The sequence below is a fragment of the Sorex araneus genome, chromosome 11 (genome assembly GCF_027595985.1).
Source record: "Sorex araneus isolate mSorAra2 chromosome 11, mSorAra2.pri, whole genome shotgun sequence".
Taxonomy (NCBI): Eukaryota; Metazoa; Chordata; class Mammalia; order Eulipotyphla; family Soricidae; genus Sorex; species Sorex araneus.
Window position 1 is genome coordinate 24,051,271 of NC_073312.1, and position 19,051 is coordinate 24,070,321.

General features: G+C 61.6%; 1 protein-coding gene across 2 annotated transcripts in view; it reads right to left on the bottom strand.

Moving 5' to 3' along the window:
- Positions 1 to 454: 454 nt before the first annotated feature.
- The window catches only part of CNNM2 (cyclin and CBS domain divalent metal cation transport mediator 2), a 170,435-nt gene continuing 151,838 nt past the window's right edge, over positions 455 to 19,051 (bottom strand). The window contains exons 5-8 of one of the 2 annotated variants that reach the window (XM_004616308.2): positions 10,148 to 10,241; positions 8,557 to 8,622; positions 5,444 to 5,625; positions 455 to 5,147 (exon numbers count right to left, since the gene is read on the bottom strand). In XM_004616308.2, the coding sequence (XP_004616365.1) occupies positions 4,938 to 5,147; positions 5,444 to 5,625; positions 8,557 to 8,622; positions 10,148 to 10,241 (552 nt within the window). In that variant the 3' untranslated portion in view covers positions 455 to 4,937. The remainder of the gene's footprint in view (positions 5,148 to 5,443; positions 5,626 to 8,556; positions 8,623 to 10,147; positions 10,242 to 19,051) is intronic. The other variant, XM_004616309.2, reaches the window with a different exon arrangement.

A 19,051-nucleotide genomic window follows, 5' to 3' on the forward strand; every position in this document is an offset into this window, starting at 1 on the left:
TGGAAGGCCCGCCCCAGCACCTGCAGAGCCGTGCTTGTCCCTGGGAGCCGGTCCAGGCCTTGAAAGAGGCTCTTGTCTCGAAGGAACCGCCTCCACGTCTTCCCGGCCAGACCGCTGGGAGTGACCGGGACGATGCGGGGGAGCCCGTGAGGGCCCCCGTCAGTGGCCGTAGAACTGTCTTCACAAAGGGGGTCAGTTCCCCGCCCCTCCTTCGCCTTCCCCCCTCCCTCACTGCTGGGCACAGGCTGTAAGTTGGAGGCTGAGTGCGAACACCCACCTCCCTAACGCAAGACTCCGTGGCATCCGTCCCCAGGCGAGAAACGTGCCCTGCGGCGTGTCCTGCCAGCAACCAAGCCCGGCTTCCCACCCATGAAGCCCGGCCACGGGGGCGGGGGCGGGGGGGGGACCGGCGGGCGTTGCGGAAATGAAGGGGAAGGAGGGAACACACACCTGCTAGAAGAGTGAACGGAAATCATTTATCTAAATAGAAGGCAACAAAAACCTTTTAAAACAATCACAAAATTTACAAATAAATTGGTACAAAATAAATAGGAAAGATTGTAAATCTACATCATTTGAATTATAAAATGCATTCATTATGACAATCAGCTCAGGAAACCTATACACGGCGTTTGTGCTTGTCCGGGCTTATGTACACCGAGTGCTGCGTTCGGAGAACACGGCTGGGGTCGTGGACTGTACACTATGATACAGCGAGGAGAGGCTGGGGACAGAACACTGCACACCAACAGGGCCTCCCGGGGGGCCGGCAGAGCTGGCCTGGGCCTCGGAAACCAGGAAAGGCGTGAGAGGGGGAGCCCAGGGGCCCGGCAGCCCCGATCCGAGCAGCTCCTCCCATCCCCGGAGGGAAGGGTGGCGGGCGGGGAGGGCGGGCTCGGCCCCATGAAGTCACCAGGACCCCCCTCAGGTACTTCACAGAGGCACCCAGGGCCGGGGAGTCGCCTCCGCCGTTGTCCCAAACTCAGGTTGTCACCGCCGCCGTTCCCACCCTCGGCTCCCTAAGGAAGGCCCCAGACCGGCTCTCAGTCACGCGGGACGAACGGAGGCGTATGTACATAATAAATAATACAAAACGAAGCATATACACGGGCGGTGGGTGCACAGGGCCCTGGGGGCAGACCGGCAACCCCTGCACGGCCACCCGCAGACACACGGGCTCCGGCCTCTGCCCCACCCCCCTGCCCGGTCTCTGCACCCGGGGACGTGAGTGAGCCTGAAACTCTCCCCTCCCCCTCCCGCCATCACTTTCCAAGCGAAGCCACACTGGTGCTGTGTGGGCAGCTGTGGAGGCCAGAGTGGAGCAAGACAACCGTCCCCGTCCTCTGGGTTTGCTCCAGTCGCCCATGGAACTCCAACTCTGGACGTCTCCTCAAGTCTACCTGTGGCATGGGGTCTGCGGGCGCGCGCACACACGCACACACACACACACCCTAGATCATATTTCTGTTGCTTCACACACACACACACACACACACACACACACACACACACACACACACACACACACACACACACCCTAGAACCCTAAATCATGTTTCTATTGCTCCAAATACACACACACACACACACACACACACACCCTAGATCATATCTCTGTTGCTACACACTCTAGATCATATCTCTGTTGCTACACACACACACACACACACACACACACACACCCAAGTGCAGGCTGGTGTTTCCCGTCTAGAGACAGTGCAGACACAGTTCCAACGTGCGGAGACAAAGCTTGTCGGCTAAGCCAATGACAAAGGTCTATGCAGCAAACACGTCCCAGGCCTGGGGTAGGGGAAGCAAAGTGGCTTGAGTGTGACTGTGGCTGTGACCCACCCCCGACTGTGCCCTCCTCAGGACAGCCCAGAGACGCTGGAATGATCAGCAGGGATGGAAGCAAGTGCTAGGAAAGAGAGGCCCCCGTCGGCGAGAGGGAGGGGGAGACGGTGTATCAGCAAACGGGACCCCAGGGTGCCCCTCCCCCACCTGGGGCAAATGTCCCTCCCAGAATTCTCTGGACTCGGCTCTCTGATCAGCCCACTTGAACGGGACAGAAATGGGAGGACGGAGAGTTACAACTGGCCCTGAGGTTTAATGCCACTGAGCAGGCAGCTCACTGACAAAACCCACCCAGGAACTTCTGGGGTCCCCAATCTTGCGCACGTTCAGCTGACTTCCTTTCAATTCCCGGGCCAACCTCCAGCTCACCTAGACACCCTGCTGGCCAGAAGCGCATCTCACTAGCCCAGGGCCGGGGACGCCAGCACCAGCACCTGTCTGACCCGGCCAGCTGCCGCAAACCCCAGCATGAGGCGAGTACCGGCCGTGGGGGGTCTGTCTGGGGCTCAGTCCTGGTCTCCTGGGCCCACCCTGCTGGCTGTTCCTAGGGATCTCTCTGACCTGGTGATGTCACCAGGGGCCACTTATGATCCCTGCTGGGTCCAGATTTCCATGGCTCCCCTTCCTGGGGAAAATGTGACTCTTGTCTCCACCACTGACTCCCAGACTTGGAAACGCTGCCCCTGGCACAGCCGATAAATACACGCCTGGACGTGTGCGGGCCCCAGGCACGGCTCACACGGCAGCTCCTTGAATAACCCTGGAAGGGGGTTCGAGGCCCTGTGAGCCCCTCTCAGAGGCCTGGGGAAGGGGAGGGAAGAGCAGTGCTCAGGGAGGCAACCCTCTGGCAGTCAAAAGAACCAAGCGAGTCGATTAGCACCCAATTACCCACGTACATCGCCAGGTTCTGGTTTCCTGGGAGTTTAAGTACTTGCTATTGTAGCCCGAGGGAACAAAGGGAGAGGCTTGGAGCGGCAGGAAGGGCCTGTCCATCAAAGACCAGCAGACAATCTGAGGACGTCTGGAACTCGTGGGAACTTTTGATGCCAGAGTGGCAGCCCAGAGCAGGGCCTGGGGGAGAGCAGGGGCCAGTGTGAAGGACAGTGAGACCCCTGCCCCCTTCGACGGCCACCATGCTTACAGCTGGGGGGCTGGCAGGGGTGGGGAGCAGAAGGCTCTCCCCGGCTCACAGGCCTTCTTTTCCAGACAGACGCCCGTCTGCTGCACAGACAGGCGCTTGCGGGCCTTGGAAGCAACAAACAAGCCCACACTTCTGCGGTAGCCTCAGGTGGGCTCGAGCGGGGCCCAAGGGGAAGCGTGAACACCCAAGGACCCCCAGGGTCCCGCCACGCAGAGCCCCAGCCAACTCCCGGCAGCCCAGGTGGGAATTATTCTGGATCCCTTGCTAGGGCAAAGCGTGGTTAATGGGAGATAATGAGCAGACGCTGGGGAGGCCGGGCTGGGTCCCCGGGCGGCACAGGAGCCGGCTCCGGGCCCGCGAGAGCTCGCAGAGGGCCGCGGGGCTCTGAGGGGGCGCTGAGGGGGGCCCTGCACCCCCTCCAATCACACGCGCCTTCTCGCAGAGGCTGACAGGCCGAGCAGCCTGAAGGTCGAGGCAGCCAGGCCAGGCCGGGAAGGTAAGATGTGTCGGGGCAAGAATTCGGGCGACACTGGGGCCTCCCGCCCGGCGAGCCCGCACCCCTGCACTCCTGCCAGCAGGTTCCCGTCCCCGCCTCCGCCGTGCGCTCTGCCACCGCCTCTGAACAGAGAGACCCCGCTCAGCCGATCCCTTCTGCAACAGAGTGCTGAGGGCGCAGGGGTCTCAAGCCCTCACAAAGGGGCATGGCCCTGCCTGAAGACCCCCGAGGACGGGGCTCCGGAGGAAACAGTGGACAAGGCCCCAGGGGACAACGCCACACTGCGGGGCAGGGTCGTCCCTCGCTGGGTGGGGGCGGGGGGAAGCAGGGGCCCCTCTGAGAGGGGAGACCCTCTTCTTCCCCTGGCACTAGGGGTCGGGCATCCCCGCTCGGGCACCCCCACGCAGGCTGTGGCACTGGCCCTGCTGGTGCCCGATGCGAACTGGCAGTGGAATCAGACGCGCGGGCAGGTGCCTGGTCCTGCAGCGGGACCTGATCCCTGTTGGGGCCCCACGGGTGGCCCCTGTCTGGGCAGCAGCCGGGCTGAAGAGCCCCCGCTGCCTGACGAGCACAGCGCCCGGCGGGAGGGGGCAGGCTGGCCTGGGGGCTGCCCTGAGGAGGGTCTCCGGTCTCTGTCTCGCAGCTCGGTAGCAGCATCTGGGGTCAACGAGGAGTAGAAAGTGGGGGACAGACGGTGGGAGCGGCAGATGACGGTACCTGGCCTCTTGCCAATGACGAACCATGGGTTTAAAATTCATTAACATTCATTTGGGTGATAAAAAGTCCTTAGAGTGGGAACAAAATCACATTTCCAAGCACAGAAACCTTTCCGAGGGGTGGGACACACTCAAACATTCGCATCTGGACACAGGGGCCAGAGTGGCGGGGGTGGGGGTGGGGGGGTGGGCTCGGCAGGCCGCACTAACACTGTTCACGATCATCCTTCAAGACCCGCAGCGCCCCCGCCCCCAGCGCCCCCCTCCAGGCAGGGGGCCCCTCCCTGGGGTGCGGGGAACCCAGGCGGGCCGCCACGGGTCCATCCTCCAGAGTGATGGGGTCACATCATGGGGGGGGGGTCACAGCAGAGTTCCGACAGAACCACTCGGAACTCTGCAACAGACGCTTTTTTTTTTTAAAAAAAAAAAAACCAAAACAAAAAACCAAACACAAAACCAAAAAAACATGATCTCTTTGGGGTGGGGGAGAAAAAAAAAAATAAATCGTAACAATTTCCAACTTCATGCAAATTGAATGAAGAGAGTGAGTAATGATCAAAGGTAGAGCTGAAAAAATAAAACATGATTCTATTTGGGCGGAAGAAGTTCCTCGGGGCTGGAGGGAGGCCGCGCCGGGCCTGGCGGACCCCCGGACCCCCGCGCCGTCCTGGGCCGCTCCGGGGAGGGGACAGTCTTTGGTGTCAGGAGGGTGCGGGGCGCAGCGCGGCCGCTAGATGGCGCCCTCGCCGTGCAGGCTGTGGTTGGCCTTGCCCAGAGGCACGCAGTTCTGTTCGGTGAGCAGGTTGGCCGTCTCGTCCGGCAACCCGTCGTGCAGGTCCGTAAGAGTCAATTCGATTTTCGCGTTTTCACTGTCCGAGGACTGCGGGGTTTTGTCCATCCGGGAGGCCATCAGGGCGTTTTGGTATTGCTGCCTGGAGATCTGGGGCACCAAGAGCGTGGCACGGGAGACAAAGCAGGGCAGACGCTTACTCTCGGGGGCTGGGGAGGTGGGGGGGGGTCTCCCCTGCTGCCCCCAACGAAACCCGGGGGACGCACTGTGTTTGCCCACAGGCGTCGTTCTCCTGCTTCCCCCGGAACTCCCGGGCGCCAGACACTGTCCCCGCTGCCACACCCACTCCCGCCCCACTGAAAACCACCCCTGGGCTCTGTGGGTCGAGGCGACAGCCTGTGCCCGGGGCTGGGATCGGGCACCCCCACCCCCCGCCGGCCGCCTACCTTGACGAACTGGAGGTCGGACAGGGCGCGCACCGAGTAGTCGGGGATGTAGACCTGCAGGAAGGAGTTGAGCTGGTTGTTGCTGCTCCCCAGGGTGGGCGTGACGGCGTCGATCCGGTCACTTCTGCTCAGCGAGTCCGAGTGATTCAGACCGCAGGGGCGCGGGGGGGACTTGTTCTCACCTGGCCAGGGAGGAAGCGCCCTCTGAGTGCGGCCCACAGCGCGCCCGGGGCCACCCAACACCCACCCTGGTCACTCTCCCGCTGAGCCTCTCCCTGGAATACGGGGGAGGGGGGGGAGCACTGCTGGGCTGGGACACGCACAGATGGGGGGGGCGGCAAGGCCCCACAAACCCTGGGCCCTGGGAAGGCAGCTGCACGACTGCGCCCGAGAACGTTCCTGCACCAGAACATTGTTTCCAAGGTAGCAAACGGTTCTCTCACGCCGGGAGCCCCCGCCCAGCCCATCCCCCTGGTCTCCCTGCCCCCCCACCCCAACGACAGTCGCCACAGCCTTGCGGGCTGTGGGAGGCTCTGATGAGACTGGCCGATGGGCAGGTGCCGGGGCCTTGGACAGGTGAGAACGACCCCCTCCCCCGGGGCCAGAGTTTCTAACAGGAGGTGGGGGGGTCAGCGATGCTGATAGGGGGCCCCCATAGGGCAGGTCCTGAATCCGGCCCCAGGCCTGGAAGGGATTGGCTCTCCCGGCCTGTGACTGGCACAGACGTGTCCCTGGCGGATGCCCCCAGCCTCACCCGCAGCCCCAGGGCCTACCTCCAGGCCCCCCCACCTGCCCCGGCCAGGGCCTTGCCAAGGTTCCCTGGCGCCTCCCGCAGCCTCTTGCCCAGGCTGGACGCGGCCAGTGTCCCCACCTCACGCTTCTCCCACCTCGCTCCGGCCTGACCACTGCCCGACATGGCCCAGCAAACATCCCTCTCAGGACAGGCCGCCCAGAAGAAAACCCTCCAGGGTTTCCCAGGGTTTCTCGAACTGCGACTCGGAGCAGTCTGTTCGCCCTGCTGTTCCCGTTCTCCTGAGAGAACCAGGCGCAAGCCAGGAACACGCCCAGGGCTCCCGCCCAAGCTGCCGGGAAGCGGGCCGTGCAAGGCCTCGAACCCAGACTCCGACCTGTGCCGCCTGCGTGCAGCCCTCTGGGCCTCTCCCTTCTCCGTCCGCTGTCCCCGGAAGGGAGCTGTGGCCTGGGCTGCCGGTCCTTGTGCTTATACAGCCGGGGACGCCACCAACCGCCAGGGGTCTGAAGAGGGGCCGAGACGGGCTGGGCTGGGCAGGGTGTGCCTGGCCGCCTGGCACTAGAGCACAGACTGTGGGCTCCCCCTGGGCCCCGCCACCCCAGTGCCCACCCCCGGGTGCAGCTCCAGCCAGCCCCGCTGTTCGACGGCACTCACAGCCTGAACAACTGCAGTTTGGACCCAAGATCCCACGGCAGCCCCCCGCCCGTTACGGCTCCTGAGAACCCCTCTAAGATGGGGCTGGGCACCACGCCAGGCTCTCACCCACGTGGGGCGCCCTCCCGGCGGGGCCCGCACTCATCGGCCCCCGGGAACTGTTTCCGCTGCTTCCTCCCGCTCGGCTCATTTCTCCAGTTGTCTGAGGGTTCCAGACTCCCTGGCGGCGTCCTCCCACCCTACAGCTGCCCAGGGTGTGGAGCGGTGGGCCCCCCTCTCCGGACACGGGGACCAGCACTGTGGAGTGGACACCCACCCGGAGCGGGCGGCTGGCTCCCAGGTCTCCTCCGGGGCCAGAGGTCTCGGGCACGAGTGATGGAAAACGCTTTCCACTTGAATTCCTCTTCTCAGAATTGTTTCCTATGCTCTGGGGTCACACCCAGCCGTGCTCAGAGGTCCCTGACAATATGGGATGCCGGGGATCGACGTGCCAGGCAAGCGCCCTACCCGCTGTGCTCTCTGGCCCCATTTCCGATATTCTCTCCTGCCCTGTTTCATTCCCCCTGCCCCAGACTCGTCCTTCCCTCTGGAGGGATGCAGCAGTGGAACATTCCGGCCTCTTCCGAGGAGCCACCCGCCGGGCACCTCTGGAACAGGCTGGAATTCGCTGGCTGAGGGCAACCCTGGGCTTGGGTGAGACCAGCCTGCCCGAGGCCGGGGCCCACAGCCGGGGCCTTCCCGGGAGCTGATCGGCCTGGCTGGGCAGAGCCAAGGACACTCAAAGCAGCAGCGAAACACAAATGGCCTTTCCATGGGCTGCGACCAAGTCCCTCTCCGTGGCTGTCCGGGACCCTACACAGAGGCCCGCGAGGGTGGACTGGGCAATGCGGCCCCCACCGACGTGTTCAGCACATGCGTGCATGCGCGTCAGACCTGCCAGGCTGGAGTCAGCCCGGCCCTGGCGCAAACCTGCTGGGATCACGAAGGTGTGAGAGGGGACATTCCCTCCTCTCCAGAGACAGGGCCCAGGCCGGCCCCCCAAATCCCAGCGCTTTAGAACTGAGCTGGAACTGGATTCCAAAACAACAAGAATCAAGTAAGGTTTTAGAATGTAAGCTGCAGAGAACAGGATAAATAGCAGTTGTACTACCACACAGAAAATCCCGGCGATTTTAATTAAAGGGAGATTAAGCCGTGGCCTTGCTGGCCAGGTCTGCGCAGGGCTCACGTGCATTCCCAGAGGGGCCGGGCCCCCTGCGGGAGGGGTGTTTGGGGGCAGGGCTACCGGGGGAGGAGGGCTCCACCACGCATGCCTCTCCCTCAGGGGGATTCTAGAAAAGGGGCCTCGGCAGTCAGGCTGCGGCGGGCTCCGAGCACGGCCTTTCCCGGTGCAGTTGGAGCCACGGTTCATCGGGGCCCACGTGCTCTCAGATGCACGGGCGGCGGCTCCGAGACCCGTGGGCTGTCTGTGACCTCCACGTGCGGGGTGGGGCGGCTGGACAGACCCTGTGGGCTGCAGCTCGTCCGTCCCAAGACCCAAGAGTCCCCCTGGGGGCTCCCAGGCGCCCCCGCGGGCTCAGACCATCCAAGGGGGCTCAGCTCTGCGCTACACGGCGGTCTCGGAGCCGACAGGCGGCTGGGAGGGAGGACGGGGCGGAGCGTGCCCGGCAGGCCCGGGGGGCAATGACAGAAGGAAGCATGCAGTTACCTGGAGAGCCCGCCGCTAGCAGCTCTGTTCTGCTGACAGCAAAGGTGCGAGACAGGGACAAGGGAACTGGAAAAGGGAGAGAACAGGGTGAGAGGCATGGCAGGCTGGACAGCAGGGGCCGGGCGGGGCCAGCTGCGGGGCTGGCCTGCGTCCCCAGGAGGCGGCGGTCACACACTCCCGCGCCAAAGGAGAAGTCCCTGGGCCACGGGCCTCCCTCCGACCCGGTGCAGAGCTTGCACCTTACACGGGGGCTCGGCTCCTAGGGGCTCACCATGGGCACCCCGGCCAGTCACATTCCCCCCAGAGCCCGAGCCCGGCTGCATGTCCCGTGGGGCAGCTATGCAGGAGGCCCAGAGAACTGGCCGCGGGGCTGGACAGAAACGTGGCTGACATCACGGCCCCGATTTCATCTCTCGGTGGATGTATGGGGAGGGGCCCAGGGGGGCCCAGGGGTGGGGAAGCCCCTTCCGGCCCAGCATCTCCAGGGGAGGGTCCCTTTAGCTCCCACACCAAACACTGGTCACCCAAGGAACGTGAGCGAGTCCGGCACCTGACTGGCTTTCTCCTTGTAAGGACATCCCCGGGGCCCCAGAGACGGTGTGGTGTAGCAGATGGAAACCAACAACATCACGCCGGTGTCCCCTACTGGCCGGGGACGGACCCTCAGAGAGGCGGTGTGCTTGGGGGAACAGTTATGCAGGTTTGAGGAAGGGCATGTTGTTTGGCATGCCGGCCACAAGGTGGCAGTCCAGCGCCTCCGCTGACCCGCCTGCCCTCTGCCCGCCAGGAGCAGGGAGGCACAGCCAGGGCAGCAAGACAACGGCAGGAGTGTCCCGGTGGAGACAGCCCAGTGACACGCCAGCACAGCAGCACCGGCGCCCACGGTCCGGGCCGGACAGACACAGTGGCCGGCACCCTGGCACCTTACACTGAGAGATCGGCCTAACGCTCCCGCCCCCGGCACACCCACCCACCCGGCCAGCCAAGCCCGTGGCAATGAACAGCTGGCGCCTCCGACCCCTCAGGAAAAGGCACGATAACGCCCCCACCGCCCCGAGTTCACACCAACAAGGGCAGCCACTGTGGTGGCACCGGCACACAGCACCGCGCGGGCGTGGGGACTGTCGCAGCCACGGGGGCTGCTGGGCAGCAGCTGCCAACGCTGACCAGGGACCCGCAACTGCACCGGCAGAAACGCGCACACGGGTTCACTAGGGAGACAGGGACGGGAATGCACATTCGTCCGTCCGTCCGTCCATCAGCAAACAATGTGTGCTGCTGTCCGGTCACTGAATGGAGTGGCAAGGAGCACCGAGAAAGGAGCAGGGCAGCCGGGGACCACCAGGGCAGCTCGGGCGCAGACTCCCGGGAAGACTGACGTCCGGGGGACAGGAACTACGGGAGAATGCTCAGGGCGGGTGGGTAGGGGGTTCTGCAGGTTACGGGGTTCTTGTCCCTGGAGTGGGGCATGTGGATCTGTGACTGCTCAGGGTGGGCTACGTTGGGGGGGGGGGGCGACACACGGATCCTACAATCCAGAGGCGCCCAAGGTAAAAGGAGGGGGAGGGCCGGTGGGCGGGGCGGGGCTCACCTGGGGAGGCGGTGAGGGCCATGACGCCGTAGTAGGAGAACGCGCTGGCTTCGAACTTCATGCCTTCCTTCCCGGCCTCCACCTCCACCTTGCCCTGCCGGAGGAAAGGGGGGGGTCACGTCACGTCGACCCGACGCTGGGCTCCAGCCGCCATCGCTGCGAGAGTGCTCCTCCCTCCGCCACCTGTCTCCGCGTCTCCCCCCAGCCCCAGGGAGGCCCGCAGGGCGTCTTTCCCTCCCAGAGAGGGGCTGGCCAGTGAAACGGGAGAGGACAAAACGCGTCTGCCTGGCCTGTCCCCGACACCCTCCCTCCCCGGGTCCTTCGGGGGCCAAAGGCCAAGACGACGGCGTTCCTGCTCCGGCCGTGGGCAAACGCCAGGCGGTGCTCGGCGGCAGCCCCCAGGCTGTGGCACGGGGGCAGACGCGAAGTCCAGGTCCGCGGGGCTTGGGACCAAGAGGACTAAGCTGGCCCCGGGAGGCAACCCAGCATGCTGGGGGCACAGACACCCCAGGGCCCCCTCCTGCCCAGACTCCGCAGCCTCTCCCTGCCCTCCTGGGAGGGCACCGAGGCCAGGCTCCCCCCACCTCTGAGCTGGCCCCGCCCGGCCCTCCCGCCACAGCCCCTGCTGTGCCCTCGCCCACCTGCCTCCTGGGCAGGCCCAACAGCCACTTTCTGGGCTCCTGAAAGCTCCCCCCAGCTGCCCTTCCAACTTCGGGGCGGGGGGAGAAAGGGGCTCCTGTCCAGCTCCTCTCACTGCCCTCTGCGGGGGGACATCGTCCGGTAAGGCAGGATGAGAAACAAAGATTCTCCCCCCAACAACTGCCGGTGCTTTGCCGACTCGCTCGGTGCTCCTGGCTCTGTGAAAGGCATGGTCAGCACCACCGCCCCCAACAACGGCTCTCGGAAGATGACGTAGTCACAGAACAAGCGTCCATCCAATAAGCAACGCCACCCCCTGGCGCCATCATCCCTCCACACGAAACCCCCCGCACAGACACGCTCTCCCAGCACGTCCTCAGCACGCTGGGCCACCCGCCCTCCCCCCGCCTCGCGCTGGGCAGGGCAGGCCCATCCCTAACCAGCTCCGGGGCTCCACGAAGAGCTAGACCCCGCGGCGGAATCACACACGGCCCCACGGGCGCTCAGGTGCCCAGGCTATGAGCAGCTGCCCAGCGGGGAGGAGAGTGGGAGGGCCCCGGGCAGCAGCAGGGGCAGCGTGCCTCCCCGGGCCGGGAAACCGAGGGAAAGGTGACCCGGACACCAGGTGGAGACGACCCCATGGAAAGGGGATGGGAAGCGGGATCCGACCGCTCTGAGGACGCAGGTGTGGGGGGCCGCATGGAGGATGGTGGGGTCTGAGCAGAGGAAGAGGAAGCCGGATCCAGGGTCGCCACCCTCGGACAGGAAGACACTTTCCGGAGAGCACAGTGGGTGGCACCGAGAGGGCACGAACAGGTAAGGCGAGGGCCAACCCCTCCCAAGTCTGGTCCGCATGACCTGAGTGAATGGGGGCACGAGGAGTGAGTGGGGGAGGGGCGAGGAGGGTCTGAAGGTCCTTCCGCTCCCTCAAAGCACAGGCCCTGAGAGAGCCCATGAGAGGGACGGTGACAGCGGGTGCCGAAACACAGAGGGGACGGAAGGAGGAAAGGGGGCAGCTGCAGAGCCGACTTAGGGCCAAGGGTGAGGCGGCCAGGGCGCCTGCACGGGGAGAATCCAGGGCCCAGGGGACGGGCAGGACAGGGAGGGACAGCACCCAGGGAAGAGTGCGCGGCCAGGGAGACAGGAACCGAGTCTAACAGAGGGGAAGCAGGACGAGCGGGGGAGGCTGCTGCGGGCAGAAACTGGGGTGCCCAGATGAGGTAGAGAGGGCAGAGCGCGAGAGGACCAGAGACAGGAGCAGGGGCAAAGGCAGGCAGCAGAGGCGGGCACCACGCTGGAGGGACCCAGAGGCTTCTGGGGGACGGAGCCATTTCCTGACGGGCTAATGCCGAGCTGCGCTGCAGACAGACGGGCAGACGGACAGGTGGACCGGCCCGTCTCTAGCTCTGCAAATCCCAAAGGCCTCAGCGGGCGCCCACCCCAGGCACTGGCTGCCAGGAACTGGGGGTGCCCTGGAGGGGTGCTGGGCCTTCACAGAGCCCCCAGGGGCACCCGGCAAGTGCTGGGCTGTCTGTGAGAACGACCCCCCATCTCTGGAGCCTCCCAGTGCCCCGACCTCTCAGGACACCCCCACGTTCCCGTTCGCAGAGCCGTGAGCCCCAGACGGGCTGTTTCAGCAGGTTCCGTGCGGGCCTTCAACTCGGGCTCTGAGACCAGGTGGCCTTGAGGTCAGCCGGTCCGGATCTGCCAGGCTGGAGGCGAAGACAGACCAGCTGCTCCCCCGTGCCACCCGAGACCTGGTAAGACGCATCTCTGACCTCTGCAATACTGGGCAGAAAAGGCCACCAGCCTTTCACTTCCCACAGAACGGCTCCCATGTATACACACGCACACACCAGGGATCAAACTCAGGGTCTCGTGCTTGTAAGGCAAGTGCCCCACCATGAGGCTAGACCCCTGGCTCATAAAGGTAAGTATTTTTTTATTGCTTTGTTTCTTGGGCCACACATGGCAGTGCTCAGGGGTCACTACCAGTGGGCTTGGGGCACCATATGGGGTGTCGGGCATCGAAGAGTCAGCTGTGAGCAAGGTAAGTGCTATGCCTGCTATGTTATCTCTCTGACCCTCATAGAGATATTTTTTTTTAAAGCACAGTCATCTACTGTTACCATCATTTCACAGAAAATAAGGCACCTGAACCCTCAAAATAGAACATAGAATTCCAGAGTAACAGGTCTTTGGACCTTAACCTTCAAAATAGAATACAGAATTCCAGGGGCCGGCCTGATAACACAGCAGGTAGGACATTTGCCTTGCATACGGCCGACCCAGGTTCGATCCCTGGCATCCCATACGGTCCCCCAGCATCGCCAGGAGTAATTCCTGAGAGTAGATCCAGGTTAACCCTGGGGCATCGAGAGGTGTGACCCCCCCATACAAAAAAAAAAATAGAGAATTCCGGAATAGCAGGTCTTTGGGAGAACCTCCCTCTGCCTGACCCTGCGGGCCGCCTGGTTCACTGTCTGGGTGAGGGCTACCCCTGGGGGTGCTCGGGGACCCACCTTAGGGCTACCACCTGCCCTGTGTGTGCTCCAGCCCTCCGAGCTCTTTCTCCGGCTCCTGGAATAACAGGTCTTAAAACCGAACATGTGTGGCTTTATGAAGATGTCACTACTTAATTTGCTTAATTCTTCTCCTCTTGCCTCCGACTGGTGAAAACTTGCCAACTACCTGCATTTAGGAACTGCTGGATGAGACTAACTTGACTGCGTTTTTATAAAGCTGCCCAGGGATGAATGGGTTCCCGAGGGTCTTGCAGTTCTGGGATGGAGAGACCGTTCAAGGGTTAGACTTTCAAGCTGTAAACCACCCAGCTGGAAACTCCTCTTTGCCTGGAGGAGGCTTATCGGGCAGGCAAGTTTTAGACAACTCCAGTCAACGTATCTATTATTCAACCGTTCGTGTCCAGGGCTCCGAAATGGAGCCATTTTCAATAAACCTCTAGACCTGGGAGTGGACCCAGCTGGGAACAGCCTTGCCCAGCACAAAGCCCAGGAGTGACGGAGAGTGACCTTTGCCCCGGAAGGACAGTGCAGCGCTGCCAGCTTTCCAACCTGGGCCTGCTGTGCAAGGCGTGGGCTCCACCCCTGAGCCCCGGCCCAGCCCGGGCTGTGGAACACACGCACTCGGCAGGGGCAGTTCCCCGGAGGAGTCACTCCGGGGGTGTGTTTTGTTTGGGGCCACACACCTGGCGGTGCTCGGGAGCTATTCTTGGTGCTGCGCTCAGAAGCTCACCCTGCTGGTGCTCAGGGACCAGAGGTGGTGCCCAGGACGGAACCGAGGGTATGGCCGCTGCAGCCACATGCAAGGCGGGCGCGCCTTCCCTCCCGCCGTCTCTCCGGCTCGGGGAGTCGGTTTTACACTGATGAACGGAGGCCTTGCAGGCGCGGGCAAAGCCGGTTCCCCACAGACCCTGCCTTTCTGGAAGGTGGGCTCAGAGAGCACTTTGTGGGCACCTGGGAATTGCCCAAAGGTCTCGGGCTGCCCCGCCTGGCGCCGAGAGAGGAGGGAAGGCCCCATCTCTGGGGGCCTGGAGACACCCACAGGCCACATTCCAGAGACCTCAGGGGCACGTCCACAGTGGGTGGCCCCTACCCCCGGCGGGAGCAGCCCTGGGTGCAACGGGGGAGCCGCTATTAGTTCAGCCTCAAGGCAGACTTCCAGAGGCCGGGGCTCTTTTTATTTTCTCCTAGAAAAGGGAGTGCCCCCCCGACCCCCGGGAGACAGCAGGCACCCAGCCGTCAGCCGTGCCCCGCACTGCCAGCAGCTAAGGGGGCCGGCCGGGGGTGCCGCGTGCCAGGGGCGCCCAGACCCCAGTGATGCGGGCTCCCACGCGGCAAGGGCCAAAAGGGGTCTCCGAGAGCCCAGATGAATTCTCATGTCTGGACCCCCTTTTCTTTTTCTCAGTTTTTGTTTGTTTTGTCTTGGGCCACTCGGCTGTGCTCAGGGTTTCTCCTGGCTCTGCACTCAGGGATCACTCCTGGCGGTCGGTGCTCAGGGGGCCCTATGAGATGTCGGGGATTGAACCCGGGTCAGCCCCGTGCAAGGCAAGCGCCCTCCCTGCCGTCCTCTCTCTGAGTCCCCCAGCCCCTTTCCTACCTGAGTACTGCGACTAAGCGCCCAGGGCTAAGCCTGCCTTCGAGGTCACGGCCACCCGCCAGGAAGCCCCGCCTGCCGTGCCCTGGCCCCTGGCCCCTGGGGAGGCTGATGTCAGCCCCGGCTCACCTCCCTGAGGCCCAGCCTGCAGGTGACACGGCCCCGGGGGAGGTCTCTGCCGGAAGACACAGCGAGCCCCCGAGGGCTCAGCGCGTGAATAACTCAGTCACCGGGAGGGAGGCCAAGGAACAGGCGAAGACAGGGCAGAACGCACGGAGTCGCTCAAACTGAGAAAAGGGCGGAGGGTCCCGGCCAGGCCGTGCTCCCAGCCACGGTGGGGGCCGCTTCCGCCACCCGGGCATCGTGGCCAGCACACCAACCGTGTGTGAGTTCTGCTTTCCAGTGTGGGTCAGAGTTCTAAGGGAAGGGGGCTCACGCCTCGTCTCATATTTGCACATATTTAAGCACAGTAAGGAATCTGGGGCCAGGTCTGGGCAGAGGGCCCAAAGGGCTGGGCCGCACGCTTCCTGTGTGAGAACCTTGGGCTCGGTCCCTGGCATCTGGTCCCCGCGCACCTCTAGGGGGTCTAGAGAGACAGCACAGTGGGCGGCACATTCCTTGCAATCCCCGACACCCCCCACGAGCACTGCCAGGAATGATCCCTGAGCCCTGAACACCACTGCGTGTGGCCCCAGAGTTTCAAAAAGCTGCCCCAAAATCCCTTTAATGAAGAGGGTACGAGAGTGACAGTACAGCAGGTAGGGGGTTTGCCCTGCACGCAGCCAGCCTGGGTTCAATCCCCAGCACCACATATGGTGCCCCATGCCCACCGAGAGTGACCCCGAGGGCAGGGCCAGGAGGAAGTCCTGAGTACCCCTGGGTGTGGTCCCCAATAAATCTGTGACCGGAGATTTAGATAAGTAATAAATTTATATTAATAAATACATTTAAACCTCATATGGCAGAGCCTGGCAAGCTCCCCTTGGCATATTCGATATGCCGAAAACAGTAACAAGTCTCACAATGGAGACTTACTGGTGCCCGCTCAAGCAAATTGATGAACAATGGGATGACAGTGCTACAGTGCAGTGCTAAATAAATTTAAATGAATCAATCACTGGGACCAGAGACAGAGCAGGGGGCTGGATGCGTGCTTGCTTGTGGGAGGCCTGGACTCCATCCCCGACACCGCACGGTCCTCTCAGCACTGCAGGCTGTGACCCCAACCACCTCCACATCTATCTCAAAATCAGAAACCAACAATAAACAAAGTAAGTCCTCTAAAACCAACCCCGTCCTTAAAGGCAGAATGCGACTCTCCCGTGCATGCATCTAAGGAGACAGTTTCATAAAGCGCGCCGTGCCCTGCTGCGTGCAGCCAGCTGGCAGTGAAAGGGAGTGGAAATCGTCCCTGCGACCCGTCTTGGCGCATCAGGCTGATGGACAAGAACACGGTCATTACACAGAGCTGGGGCGAGCGAAGCAGCCTGAGCCAAAGACACTCGGTGTGTTTCTATTTTATGTACTTATTTTGGGTTGGGGCCGCACCTGGCTGACTCCTGGCTCTACACTCGGGGATCTCTCCTGCCAGGACCAGGGCGGGGGCATATGAAATGCCAGAGATTGAATGTGCTTTTTTTTTTTTTTTTGCATTGTTAGTTTGGGGGTCACATCCAGTGAGACTGGGGCTACTCCTGGCCCCATGGTCAAAGGTTTCATCCTGGCAGGGCTCAGGGGACCATCTGGGGTGTTGGGGATGGCGAGGGAGGCGCCCTACCTGCTGTACTATCTCTCCAGCCCAGCTGCTTTTTTTCAAATCAAGAATTGATGCTTAAGATTGTCACCTGCCTTTCTGATACCACGGGTCTGGGGGGAAGGATCTCGTATTCCTTCCTCAGTTCCCAATGGCAGGCTTTGGTTCTGCTGCCCCTCTGTGAAGCTAGCTCTGTGTTCCACCACCACCTCACTCAGTCCCCGTCCCGGTGAGTGTCTGGGCGTGAGGCCACTCTTCAACTGCTATCGTTCACTCAGGGACCCACCAGTGCTGCAAAGGAGACTGGCCACAGCGCCCTCAGGTTTCAGATCAATGTGCTTCTACTCACAATTAAAATGCAAACATCTCGGGGCCGGAGAGATAGCACAGCGGGTAGAGCATTTGCCTTGCACGCGGCTGACCTGGGTCCAATTCCCAGCATCCCATATGGTCCCCCCGAGCACTGCCAGGAGTAATTTCTGAGTGCAAAGCCAGGAATAACCCCTGTGCATCGCCGAGTCTGACCCCAAAAGCAAAAAAAAAAAAAAAAAAAAAGCAAACATCAAGTCCTCTATTTTTTTTTAGTAGGGGCCACACCTGGTGGTGCTCAGGGATCACTCCTGGTGGGGCCCACGAGACCATGTTTGTGCTGGGTCAGCTGTGTGCAAGGCAAGCACCTCCCCCAGGAGTATCACTCCAGCAGGTTCTCTCCTGGTTCAAGGGCTGGGCAGCGTGGCAGTTGTGTTCCCTTCCACTTTCTCGTGCTGGAGGGTCTGGTTCTGTCCCTGCCATCACACGGTTCCCGGTGCACCGCCAGCAGTGACCCACGAGCACTGCCATGTGTGGCCCCAAAACCAAAACTGAAAGGGGGGGGGGGAAAGAGGAGAGATATTTACGTCATCTTTTGTGCAGAGATGAATGTTTTTACTCCTTCTGATAGTAAATAAAGATATTCCCTTCCAAGAGTTAAGCTTATCTGTCTCTGCAGGAAAAAAATACAGTGTGTGACTGAGATTCTGGCTACCAGAAGAATCGGGTGCTAGGAAACTTGCAAATGGAAGAAAGACTGTGTGAAAGTGACATTTGACAGGTCATTCCCGAATGACTCGGCAGCTCCTCGGGGCTGCTCCAGACCCCACTCTGACCCCAACACGGAGTCACACAGGATCACGGGACTTCCCACAGTTTCCAACAGCTGCTGACCAGAGAATAGGGTTTGGGGGTCACACCCGGCAATGCTCAGGGATGACTCCTGACTCTGCACTCAGGAATTACTCCTTGAGGTGCCCAGGAGACCGTAGGGGACGCTGGGGATCGAACCCAGGTGGGCTATGTATAAGGCTGCACATGGCACCCGCTGTACTAACTTTTCAGCCCCAGCATAGAGCTGTTTTAAAAGAAACTCCACTCATGCCCCAGGGATGAGTACCAGGCTGCACTCACGTTCCTTCAGGACACTCGACTAACCATGCTCCTTCCAGGATCTCTTCAACCCATGACTGGGAAGGGACCAGGAAACAGAAGACCCCAAAGGACTCACGCTCTAGTTCAGAGAACACAGAATCCCTCTACAGGGAATTCTTCAGTAAAGACGCTGAAGAAGACAATGAATGTCTTTATTCATCAAAATGCTCATCCCCAATGCTTACTGAGTGAGATGGCGATGTGACAAAGGCCCCTCAAACAGAGGGGTGGGGGTCTGACTGGGTGACTCCAGCCCCGCCCCCAACTGAAGGAGAAGGGATTAAGTTCCCGCTGATTTAGGGGGCTGTAATGACATCAGTTCTCCCGTGAAGGAGAGCTTGGTGAATAAGCAGGAACAGGAACAGTAATGGGGTGTGGGGGGAAGCAGTTCAAAGGCCTGGGGTGCCTGCTTTGCACAGGGAGGCCTGAGTCCCATCCACAGCACCACAGAGCCCGCAGACTGGGTTCAAACACCCAAGTGACTGGCATGCACAGCTGGGCCGGTACCAAGTGGCCCCTGGGCCCCCCCACGAGCATGACCTGGGAGGCTCCCTGTAAAGTGACAATGAAGAGATACTGTGATGGTTTTGCAAGAAGAGAAAATATGTTATTGTCTAGGGAGTGTATATGACCAAGTCCTAGTGAGAGCCAGGAAGAAGGCAGCATTAAAAAAGAAGCCAAGGTAGTCAAAACCATCTACCACAAGCTCACAGAAAACATTATTCTCAATGGGGAAAAACTGAAAGCCGTCCCTCTAAGGCCAGGCACAAGACAAGGTTGCCCACTCTCGCCACTTCTCTTCAATATAGTACTGGAAGTACTCACCCCAGCAATTAGGCAAGAAAAAGGTATCAAGGGCTTCCAGATAGGAAAGGAAGTCAAACTCTCACTATATGTGGATGACTATATTTGGAAAATCCTGAGGACTCTAA